At 51.1% G+C, this 12,146-nt stretch overlaps 1 protein-coding gene across 31 annotated transcripts in view; it reads right to left on the bottom strand.

Annotated features, from left to right (window-relative positions):
* Window positions 1-5,214, bottom strand: part of CATSPERG (cation channel sperm associated auxiliary subunit gamma) — a 35,597-nt gene extending 30,383 nt beyond the window's left edge. For 15 of the 31 annotated variants that reach the window (XR_010153870.1, XM_024351296.3, XM_063801633.1 and 12 more), the window contains exons 1-3: window positions 5,099-5,214; window positions 3,462-3,745; window positions 3,320-3,373 (exon numbers count right to left, since the gene is read on the bottom strand). Coding sequence is in view for 26 of the 31 variants with exons in the window: in XM_024351296.3 (XP_024207064.1) it covers window positions 3,320-3,373; window positions 3,462-3,731 (324 nt within the window). In the remaining 5 variants the exon portion in view is untranslated. The other 16 variants (XM_016935848.4, XM_054673408.2, XM_016935850.4 and 13 more) reach the window with 8 other exon arrangements.
* Window positions 5,215-12,146: the final 6,932 nt, after the last annotated feature.

The following is a 12,146-nucleotide window of genomic DNA, read 5'->3' as shown; positions in this document are numbered from 1 at the left end:
CTCAAGCCTTTCCAGAGTGACCTTCTCCAACCACCCCCACTAAAACAGTGCCCCCCCTCCTTTCTAACGTATTACCTCATTTTATTATTTGCATTTATTAATACTACTCTCAGAAATTCTTTCATGCCAGCCTTAGGCAACATAGTGAGACCCTGTCTAATTGAAAGTCCACTGGTGTGATGGCTTGAGCCTGTAGTCCCTGCTACTTGGGAGGCTGAGGCAGGAGGATCACTTCAGCCCAGGAGGTCGAGGCTGCAATGAGCTATGATCAAGCCACTGCACTTCAGCCTGGGTGACAGCGCAAGACCCTGTCTCTAAAAAAATAAAATTATTGGCCGGGCGCGGTGGCTCACACCTATAATCCCAGCACTTTGGGAGGCTGAGGCAGGTGGATCACCTGAGGTCAGGAGTTCAAGACCAGCCTGACCAATATGGAGAAACCCCATCTCTACCAAAAATACAAAATTAGCCGGGCGTGGTGGCGCACATCTGTAGTCCCAGCTACTTGGGCAGCTGAGGCAGGAGAATCGCTTGAACCCAGAATGTGTAGGCTGTACTGAGCCGAGATCATGCCACTGTACTCCAGCCTGGGTGACAGAGTGAGACCCTGTCTCAAAAAAAAAAAAAAAAAAAAAGACTCTGTGATACTGGCATATGAATAGGCATTTAGAGCAATGAATTATTGAGAAATCAATTCATTTAGAATAGAATTGAGTCCAGAAATAAACCCTTATATTTATATTCAATTGATTTTTGACAAAGGTGCCAAGACAATTCAGCGGGGAAAGAATAATCTCAACAGGCCAGGCATGGTGGCTCACGCCTGTAGTCCCAGCACTTTGGGAGGCCAAGGCAGGTGGATCACCTGAGGTCAGGAGTTCGAGACCAGCCTGGCCAACATGGTGAAACCCTGTCTCTACTAAAATATAAAAATTAGCCAGGCGTGGTGGCGCATGCCTGTAATTCCTGCTACTCAGTAGGCTGAGGCAGGAGAATCGCTTGAACCTGGGAGGGGGAGGTTGCAGTGAGCCAAGATCACACCACTGCACTCCAGCCTGGGTGGCAGAATGAGATTTTGTCTCAAAAAAAAAAAAAAAAAAGAAGAATCTCACCAAATGGCATTGGGACAACTGGATATGCATGTGTAAAAGCTTGGACCTCACACTATACACAAAAATTAACTCAAAATGGATGAAAGACCTAAATGTAAGAGCTAAAACTAAAAATCTCTTGAAGAAAATATGAGTAAGTCTTCATGATCTTTAGTTACGCAAGGCCTTTGTAAATGACACAAAAAACACAAGCAAAAAAAAGAGAAAAATTTATAAACTGGGCTTCACCAAAATTAAAAACTTTAATTCCTGCTACTTAGGAGGCTGAGGCAGGAGAATCGCTTAGAACCCAGGAGGCAGAGACTGCAGTGTGCCGAGATGGCGCCACTGCACTCCAGCCTGGGCGACAGAGTGTTAGGAGAAGCTGAAGCAGGGCTTGCATGACTGACATAATGTAAAAGAGTCTTGGAACACGTCCGGGGTCCAGGGTCTAAAACCCCTTGTGGCCTTTGGAACACCAAGCTCTGTGCTAAAGGGTGGAAGCCTACCATCACGCACCATAATCTAAGCCAAGGGCATAAAATCCCTCATGGCCTCGATATAATCCAGGGCTCTTGGCTCTGGAATGTGTCTAGACTTGCTTGCTCCTTGCGCTCCCAGGACTGATTGTATCTTGAGTTAAAAGAACCTGCTCTCCATTATCTCAAGCAGCAGAGCAAATGCTAAACCATCACAGCTGTAAATCATGTGCTTAATGCAATGTGCCCTTTTGACCTCCACATTCTCACCACCTGTTTCTTTGTTGGATTACCAATAAATAGCGTGGGCTCCCAGAGCTCGGGGCTTTAGCAGCCTCCATACACTAGCAATGGCCCTCTGGTCCCACTTTACTTCTCTCTCTCAAACTGCCTTTTTCTCAATCCTTTGACTCCGCCGGACTTCGTCGCCACCCCCTCCCCCCGACCTGGTGTTGGGTCTGATCACCCCAACAACAGAGTGAGACTCCATCTCAAAAATTAATTAATTAATTAATAAAAACAAAGACAGGGTCTCACTCTGTCACCCAGGCTGGAGTGTAGTGGCATGATCACAGTTCCCTGCAGCCTCAACCTCCTAGGCTCATTATGATGATCCTGCCTTAGCATTTCTACAGGTGGGAGCCACCATGCCCAGCCAAATTCACCTAGGCTAGTCTTGAGCTTCTGGATGCAAGTGATCCTCCCGTGCTGGTGTGGTGGCACACAACTAGTCCCAGCTATTCAAGAGGCTGATGCAGAAGGTTCACTTGAGCCCAGGAGGTCAAGGCTGCAATGAGCTGTGATTTCGCCATTGCACTCCAGCCTGGGTAACAGAGTGAGACCCTGCCTCAGAAAAATAACAAAAATAACAATGGTGAATTTTATGGTGTGTGAATTATATATATGGTAAACTCCTACTCATAGCTTTAAAAACCTGGAACAAGGCCGGGTGAGGTGGCTCACGCCTGTAATCCCAGCACTCTAGGAGGCAGAGGCGGGCGGATCACGAGGTCAGGAGATCGAGACCATCCTGGCTAACCCGGTGAAACCCCATCTCTACTAAAAATACAAAAAATTAGCCGGGCGTGGTGGCAGGCGCCTGTAGTCCCAGCTACTTGGGAGGCTGAGGCAGGAGAATGGTGTGAACCCAGGAGGCGGAGCTTGCAGTGAGCCGAGATCGTGCCACTGCAATCCAGCCTGGGCGACAGAGCGAGACTCCGTCTCAAAAACAAAACAAAACAAAACAAAAAAAAACATGGAACAAAAAAGCTTACTTGAGCACCTACTAGGTGCTTGGTGGGTTACTGGAAACTGTACACAGACAGCCTTCTTGAATCCTTAAAGCCACCAGGGTTGGATGGTGCTACCACATATTGAGATGGGGGCCAGGCACGGTGGCTCACACCTGTAATCCCAGCACTTTGGGAGTCTGAGGCAGGTGGATCACATGAGGTCAGGAGTTTGAGACCAGCCTGGGCAACGTGGTGAAACCCTGTCTCTACCAAATACAAAAATTAGCCGGGCGTGGTGGCACATGCCTGTAGTCCCAGCTACTTGGGAGGCTGAAGCAGGAGCATCGCTTGAACACAGGAGGCGGAGGTTGCAGTGAGCCGAGATCGCGCCACTGCACTCCAGTCTGGGCAACAGCGCAAGACTCCGTCTCAAAATAAATAAATAAATAAATAAAAATGTTAGAGGTGGGAAAACCAAGGCTCATAGAATGAGCCTATCCGTGCTGCACCCACTCACCTTTTCCTCGCAGGAGTAGTTGATCTTCAGGTAGTAAGGGAAGCCCAGGTATTTCTGCAAAGAGAGGTTAGGCCACATGTCCAGAAATGAGTGGAGTGCGGGTTCAAAATCCCTCTGGTTCACTTGACCCTGGTCCCCTCACCTCGCTCGGGTCGATGGGTGAGTCCACCAGCATGTGAAACAAGCTGCTCACTGTGTCCACGGGCTCTTGCTCAAAGAAGCTGTCGCTCACACCACTCTCGCCTACCCTCTTAAACTCGTTCAGGACAACCTGCCAGGTGCATTCCTGGAAATCCTTGATCGCCCACAGCCTCCACGACGCCAGGAGCACTGCCAGCAGGGCCCACAGCACCTGCACGACTCGGACTCTGGGCCACGGAGGACCGGCAGGGAACATGGCTGGGCCGCACATAACGTGGCTAGAACCTGGAGAACGCAGGAGTCAACACCCACGCGCCGGACAGCTCTCTGGAGCCCACTTCTAAGATTCCACCTCGCTTCTGCACCTCTCACAGCACTTGCTCCTGGCCACGCCCCGGCTCTTGCTCCTGGCCACGCCCCTACATTTGCTCTTGGCCCCGCCCCGGCTCTTGCTCCTGGCCCCGCCCCTGCACTTGCTCTTGGTCCCGCCCCTGCTCTTGCTCCTGGCCCTACCCCCGCACGGACTTTTAGCCCCGCCTCTGCTCTTGTTCCTGGCTCCGCCTCTGCACTTGCTCCTGGTCCCGCTCCTGCTCTTGCTCCTGGCCCTGCCCCCGACCCTCGTGGGGATCGCACCTCTGCTATTGCTCCGGGCCCCAGCCCTACTAATGTTTCTGGCCACACCCCTGCTCCTCCGCCTCGTTCCGCCCCGCCTCCACGTCTCTTCCTTTAACTTTATCCCCACCTTGCTCCTTATTCCGCCCCCTCCCTGTATTCCACTCTTGCTCTTCACCTGGTCTTGGTTTCTATTTCTCGCTTTGACAGTCCCCCTCTTATGTTCCCCCGTACTGCTTCTGCCTGCGATCGCACCCGTGTACTTCCACCCGGCTGTGCCCCAACCTCTTGCCCCACCCTCGCACTTCTCTTGGTATCGCCGCTTTCTCCTCGCTCGGGGTCTGCCCAGGGGCTGGGTACTGTACCTGGTCTCGCCCGTCTCCGGGCCCCGCCCCTGCTCTTGCTCCCGGCCCCGCCCCTGCTCTTGCTCCCGGCCGGGCCCCCGTTTCTCGCCCGGGGCTTGCTCCTCACTCTGCTTCCGCTCCTGACCGCGCCCATACTCCTCCACCTGGTCTTTATGGACCCGTTCCTTCCCCGGGTTCTCGGCGATTGGTTCTTCCCGCGCGGGCCCCTCGCCCCGTCCCGCCCTCTGGTAACGCCCCTCCTCCTCGCCCTGCCCCTTCTCGAGGAAGACTGTCTCTTCGCCTCGGGATCTTTCCTCGCCCTTCGTTGTTTCCTCGCCCCACACCTTCTCCTTCCACGCCGGCACCAGCTTCTTAGCCGGCACCTTCTTGAGTCTCACCTTCCCCTCGTACCGCGACACCTTCTTGCCCCACTTCGTACTCTTCCTTCCCATGCCATTAACACCTGCCTGCTCTATACCCTGACTCTCCTGCCCCGCCCCGCCCTTCGCCCTTCACGTTCGGCTCCCTCTTTCCCTCCTCTGCCAGCTCCCACGACTCTTCCCCTCTTTCCCCTGCCTCTCCCCTTCTCGCCTTCCCCTTCCCCTCCCCTTCCTAGTTCCTCCCCGTCCCCGGCATCCCCCCGCCCCTGGATGGCACAGCTTTTTCCCCGGCCCCGTGGTACCAGTCACTTGGTTAAAACCGGTCAACTGTCACTCGGCCGCACCAGTCCCGCCCCTCTTGCCCGGTCTCAAAATGGCCGCCCACACTTCCACAGCCGACTTCCGCCTTTGCAGAGGCACGCCCTCCTCTCACGCTGTCTCCAAGGTGACGCGCAACCCCTAAGGCACCGAGGGCTGGAGGCTGTCTCAGCACTGAGGGCACGGGGCCTGGTCGGCAGAGGGTGCTGGAGACTACGTTTGTGCCAGGAAGGCCTTCAAGGAGTTTCTATTGGTTGTTCTGGCAGCAAGCACGGTCCCTACTTGTGCTTCCTACCCAAATATATATATATATTTTTTTTTTGAGATGGAGTTTCGCTCTTTCTCCCAGGCTGGAGTGAAGTGTGAAGTGGCGCGATTTCGGCTCACTGAAACCTCCGCGCCCCTGCCCCGGATTCAAGCGATTCTCCTGCCTCAGCCTCCCGAGTAGCTGGGATTATAGGCTCCCGCCACCACGCCTGGCTAATTTATTTTTTGTATTTTTAGTAGAAACGGGGTTTCATCATGTTGGCCAGGCTGGTCTCGACTCCTGACCTCAGGCGAACCACCCGCCTCGGCCTCCCAAAGTGCTGGGATTACAGGCGTGAGCCACTGCGCCCGGCCCTACCCCAAAATTCTACTCCTTAAAAAAGTGTGGTTTCCTGGAGACCTTGTGAGAATGAATAGGCTGCTTCGCACCGTCCTCTACAAAACAGGACAAGGACAGCCATCCCATACTGTTGTGGGAAGTGTGCCCGGCTCAAGTAAAATATTCATTAAGTTAATTTTCATTTGCATTCTGATGCCTTACAGGTAAGGATTCAGGCCATGACGTTTTGATGAACTCCAGACCAGACGTTTAACCCAGTGGTTTTCAAATTTGAGCATGCATTAGACTCACCTAAAAGGCTGGGTAAGCCAGGTTGGTGGGCACCATACCCTGAGTTTTTGTTTTTGTTTTAAAGATGGAGTCTCTGGCTGGGCATAGTGGCTCATGCCTATAATCCCAGCACTTTGGAAAGCTGAGGCAGGCGGATCACTTGAGGTCTGAAGTTGGATACCAGCCTGGCCAACATGATAAAACCTTGTCTCTACCAAAAAATACAACAATTAGCCGGGCATGGCGGCGGGCACCTGTAATCCCAGCTACTCGGGAGGCTGAGGCAGGAGTTGCTTGAACCCAGGAGGCAGAGGTTGCAGTGAGCCGAGATCCCTCCACTGCACTCCAGCCTGGGCGACAGAATGAGACCCTGTCTCAAAAAAAAAAAAAAAAAAAAAAAAATTAAGCCAGATGTGGTGGTGCACACCTGTAATCCCAGTACTTTGGGAGGCTGAGGTAGGAGGATCGCTTGAGACCAGCCTGGGCAATATGGTAAGACCCTGTTGCTAAAATTTTTTTTTAATTAACCCAGTGTGGTGGCCCATCCCTGTGACCCCAGCTACCTGGGAGGTTGAGGCAGGAAGACCACTTGATCCCAGGAGTTTGAGGCTGCAGTGAGCTCTGAAATACACAGAAATGCAGTGAGCTGTGATCACACCACTGCATTTCAGCCTGGGCAAAAGAGCAACACCCTATCTCAGGTTAGCCTTGAATTTCAGGCCTCATGTGAGCCTCCCACCTCAGCCTCCTGAGTAACTACCTGGCTACTTCCAGAATTTTTCATTCAGTAGATCTGGAGTGGGGCCTGATAATTTGTATTTCTGGCAAGTTCCTAGGTGATGCTGATACTAGTGGTCTGGAGACCACACCTTGAGAACCAGTGCTCTAGAACCTTCCATGACCCTCTAGGCCCTCAGGAAAACTTCCAAACCCCTCGGTTTCCAGAGCCTCTCATACTCTCCTCCCTGTCATTCTATCTGGCTCATCTGCCCTCTCCCCCTTAGACCTCTGTGGTCCACAGTCTGGTCACATGGAGCGACTTGAATATCCTTGATCAGGTGTGAGCCATGCATGCTCCAGACCTGTGCAGACTCAGTAATGCCCTCTGGAATACCATTCCATGCTTTTTAACAGGGCCCACCACTTTCCTTCCTTTAGGTCTTCTCTGTGATACATGACCAGCCCTCATCCTACCTCTTGGCCTCTCTAGGCCACTCATGACTGGAAATGGGTGTTTCTTTTCCACTGGATCACAAGCTCCGTGAGGGCAGGGTGTATGGCTTTCTCTGCCTCTGTTGTCCCCCAGCCCTGCAAGGCACCGCATATAATAGTTGTTTTATGTAAATAAACCGATGATGGTGGTCTATCCTTCCCACCCCAGCCCACCCCCGCAGGCTAGGGAATGGTGACGTCTTCTAGGGGAAGAAACTCAGTAGCCATGTACCAGAGCCCTTTTTTTTTAATTTTGTTTTTTTAGAAACGGGGTTTCACTCTCTCACCCAGGCTGGAGTGGAGTGGCGCAATCACTGCTCGCTGCAGCCTCGAACTCCCAGGCTCAAGTGATCTTCCCATCTCAGCCTCCCAAGTAGCTGGAACTGCAGATGTGAGTCATCACATCCAGTTAATTTGTTTTATTTTTACTTTTTTTTTTTTAGAGATGGGGGTTTCTTTTTCATCTTCTTTTTTTCCCCTTTTTTTTTTTTTTTTGTTGAGACAAAGTCTCACTCTGTCGCCCAGGCTGGAGTGCAGTGGTGCCATCACGGCTCACTGCAACCTCCACCTCCCCGTTTCAAGCAATTCTCCTGCCTCAGCCTCCTGAGTAGCTGGGATTACAGGTATCTGCCACCATACCCGACTAATTTTTATATTTTTAGTAGAGACAAAGTTTCACCATGTTGGCCAGGCTGGTCTCGAACTCCTGACCTCAAGCGATCCACCCGCTTCAGCTTCCCAAAGTGCTGGGATTACAGATGTGCTTCATTGCACCCGACCTTTATTCATCTTTAAAAAAAAAAAATAGAGATGGGGTCTCACCATTTTGACCAGTCTGGTCTAAAACTCCTGGCCTCAAGCAATCCTCCCATCTCGCCTCCCAAAGTGCTGGAATTACAGACATGAGCCACCATGTCCAGCAGAGATGAGGTCTCACATGATGTCCAAGCTAGTCCCAAATACCTGGGTTCAAGTGATCCTCCTGCCGCAGCCTCCTGACTAGCTGGTGTTCCACCACACCCAGCTAATTTTTAAATTTTTGTACAGGGAGGGTCTTGCTATGTTGCCCAGGGTGGTCTTGAACTCCTGCCTCATTCGATCCCTTCATTAGATCTTAAACCGTAAGATGTTTGCTGTAGCATTGTTGTACCAGCAAAAGACTGGAAAACACCCACATATCATCAACAGGGGATGTTGAAATTATTTATGGGACATGTGTCCTAGAGGAGACACCGTAAGATATAAGACCTATTGTGGCCAGGTGTGGTGGCTCACACCTGTAATCCCAGTACTTTGGGAGGCTGAGGCGGGTGGATCACTTGAGATCTGGAGTTCGAGACCAGCTTGGCCAACATGGTGAAACCCTGTCTCTACTAAAAATACAAAAATGAGCCAGGCATAGTGGCAGGTGCCTGTAATCCCAGCTACTCGGGAGGCTGAGGCAGGAGAATTGCTTGAACCCAGGAGGTGGAAGTTGCAGTGAGCTGAGATCGTGCCACTGCACTCCAGCCTGGGCAACAGAGCGAGGCTTAGTCTCAAAAAAGAAAAAAAAAAAAAAAGACCTATTGTATGTCTCTGAAATTATCTCTGAATTACACTGTGTTGGTGACAAAAGCAAGGTACAGAAACAATAAAAGAAAGGTGACATTAAAATATTAATATTTATAATTGGTACGAAAAAGCATAGTACAGAAGTGAGAATCATCATTAGTCAACATTTTATTGAGTGCCACACACTGCTAGCTCTAAGGGCTTTAGAGGTATGAAGCTGCTGACTTCTCAAGTCCATGAGGTAGGTGCTATTACCATCCCATTGTACAGACTAGCAAACTGAGGCACATGGAGGTGAAATCACTTGCCCAAAGCCACTTAGCTTGGGAGTGACAGAGTTCAGATTTATACCCAGGAACTTTGCCTCCAGAGTCTGTAATCATAACAACCTCACCATATTAGGTACTACTTGTGTAGAGTGAAAAATAAATGACACACACATGCATATGGCTGGTACATACATCAAATGTGCCTGGGAAGACCTGAGACATCCATCCATGATCTGAGTGTAGGAGAAAGACTTACTTTCCACCGTACACTCTTTAGTACCTGATGAATTTTTTAGCACACACTTTTTTCTTTTTTTTTTTTTTTCTGAGACGGAGTCTCGCTCTGTCTCCCAGGCTGGAGTGCAATGGTGGGATCTCGGCTCACTGCAACCTCCACCTCCTGGGTTCAAGTGATTCTCCTGCCTCAGCCTCCCGAGTAGCTGGGATCACAGGTGCGTGCCACCGCACCCAGCTAATTTTTTGTATTTTTAGTAGAGACGGGTTTCACTGTGTTAGCCAGGATGGTCTTGATCTCCTGACCTTGTGATCCGCCCACCTCGGCCTCCCAAAGTACTGGAATTACAGGCGTGAGCCACTGTGCCTGGCCCTTTTTTTTCTCCTAGGCAGGGTCTTGCTCTATGGCCCAGGCTGGAGTCCAGTGGTGTGATCATGGCTCACTGCAGCCTCAACCTCCTAGGCTCAAGTGATCCTCCTGCCTCATCCTCCTGAGTAACTGGGACTACGGGTGTGCGCCACCACACCCAGCTCATTTTTAACATTTTCTGTAGAGGGGTCTAGCTATGTTAACATGTCCAGGCTGGTCTCCAGCTCCCGGGCTCAAGCGATCCTCCTGCCTCAGCCTCTCCAAGTGTTGGGATTACAGGCATGAGCCACTGAGCCTGGCTTTTTTAATGTCTTGGACCGAAAAGAACTTGCTTTTCTTCCTGGAGGTATTTGGAAGGAGAAACAGTGAGAAATGAACGCCAGCTCACATAGGCACCTAGCTGCCCCGAGATGACTTTAGCTCAAAGTCAGCTGTGACATAGGTAAGGAACCGAGAAGGTTGGGAGGCTGAGAAAGGGCTAGACAACAGATATTTCTGAGCTCCCATAGGAAAAGATGCCCAACCAAAACCTTGTTCAAATCCCAGTGTTCCACTTTCTGTGTGACCTTGGGCAAGTATTTAACATCTCTGGACCTCCTTCCCCCATCTGTAAAATGTAGAGAATGTATCAGGGGCTTGGAATCGTGCCTGGCACATAGTATATCCAATATACATATTTTCTTTTTCTTTTTCTTTTTTTTTTTTTTTTGAGACAGGGTCTTGGTCTGTCACCCAAGCTGGAGTACAGTGATGCAATCACAGCTCACTGCAGCCTTGACCTCCCAGGCTCAAGTGATCCTCCCACTTCAGCCTCCTGAGTAGCTGGGACCACAGGTGCACACCACCAAACCCAGCTAATTTTTGTATTTTTTGTATTTTATGTTGCTCAGGCTGGTCTTGAACCCCTGGGCTCAGGCAATCCTCCTGCCTCGGCCTCCCAAAGTACTACGATTTGCTAGGATTATAGGTGAGAGCCACTATGCCCAGCCCCTATGACTTTTTTTTTTTTTTTTTGAGACAGAGTCTCTGTTTCGCCCAGGCTGGAGTACAGTGGTGTGATCTCGGCCCACTGCAGCCGCCACCTCCCAGGTTCAAGCAATTCTGTCTCAGCCTCCCAAGTAGCTGGGACTACAGGCATGTGCCACCACACCCAGCTAATTTTTGTATTTTTAGTAGAGACGGGGTTTCACCATGTTGGCTAGGCTGGTCTTGAACTCCTGACCTCAGGTGATGCACCTGCCTCGGCATCACAAAGTGCTGGGATTACAGGCGTGAGCCACCTGGCCTGCCCCCTATGACCTCTTGATACACCCCTGGGTGTCCCTTTTGCCCCACACACCCACCATATTCTAAAGCAGCCTCAGCGTCTCCGCTAAAACCTGCTCTTTCTCCCAGGTCCCCATCTCAGGGATAACTGGCCACTCTGTGGGACCTTCCTTAGCCGCGTCCCTCCAGTCTGTGGGGGCTATGGCCTGTCCACTTGGCTCCTGAGTGTGCCCGCACTCACCCCTCCTCCCTTCCATGGCTCAGCCCAGGCCCATCGTCTCCCTCTTCATTCCTGCCTCAGCCTCCCACAGGCACCCAGCCTCAGTACCCGCTCTGCTCCACCTCTCCAGAGCAACTAGGGGGATCATCCTAAAACCCAAACCTAACCATGACCCTCTCCTACTCTAAACCCTTCCATGGCTCTCTAGGGCCCTCAGGAAAGAGACCAGGTTCCCATGCTGGTCATTTAAGGACACTAAGGGGTGCTCGTGCCCACCCCTCTGCCCTCCTTTCCTCTTTCCCTGCATACCGTTCATACTAAACTGCTTGTCAGAAGCTGGTGGCCAGCATGCTTTTCCATCTCCAGGCCTTTGCACACAGCTTCTCCCACCTGGTATGCCCTCTCCATGCCTTTTCTACTTGTCTACTGTCGGGACCCAGCTCAAATGCCCCAGCCCTTTTTTAAATTTTTATTTTTGTAGAGATGGGGTCTTGCTATGTTGGCCAGGCTGGTCTCAAACTCCTAGCCTCAAGTGATCTTCCCACCTTGGCCTTCCCAAGGTACTGGGATTACAGGACTGAGCCACTGTGCCCCGCTTCTTTCCTTCTTTTCTTTTCTTTCTTTTTTTTTTTTTTTTTTTTGAGACGGAGTCTCGCTGTCACCCAGGTTGGATGCAGTGGCACGATCTCGGCTCATTGCAGGCTCCGCCCCCCGGGATTCACGCCATTCTCCTGCCTCAGCCTCCCGAGTAGCTGGGACTACAGGCGCCCACCACCACACCTGGCTAATTTTTTGTATTTTTAGTAGAGAGGGGGTTTCACCGTGTTAGCCAGGACTTACTTACTTTCTTTCTTTTTCTTTTTTTCTTTCTTACTTTTCTTTCTTTTTCTTTCTCTCTCTCTTTTTCCTTCCTTCCTTCCATCTTTCCCTTTCTTTCTTTCTCTCTCTTTCTTTCTTTCTCTCTTTCTTTCAGACAGGGTCTCACTCTGTCCCCCAGGCTGGAGTGCAGCAGTGCCATCATAACTCACTGCAG

This window comes from Pan troglodytes, chromosome 20 (genome assembly GCF_028858775.2).
Source record: "Pan troglodytes isolate AG18354 chromosome 20, NHGRI_mPanTro3-v2.0_pri, whole genome shotgun sequence".
Classification (NCBI taxonomy): domain Eukaryota; kingdom Metazoa; phylum Chordata; class Mammalia; order Primates; family Hominidae; genus Pan; species Pan troglodytes.
Note: the sequence above shows the minus strand (reverse complement) of the source record. Positions and strands in the feature narration are given on the sequence as shown.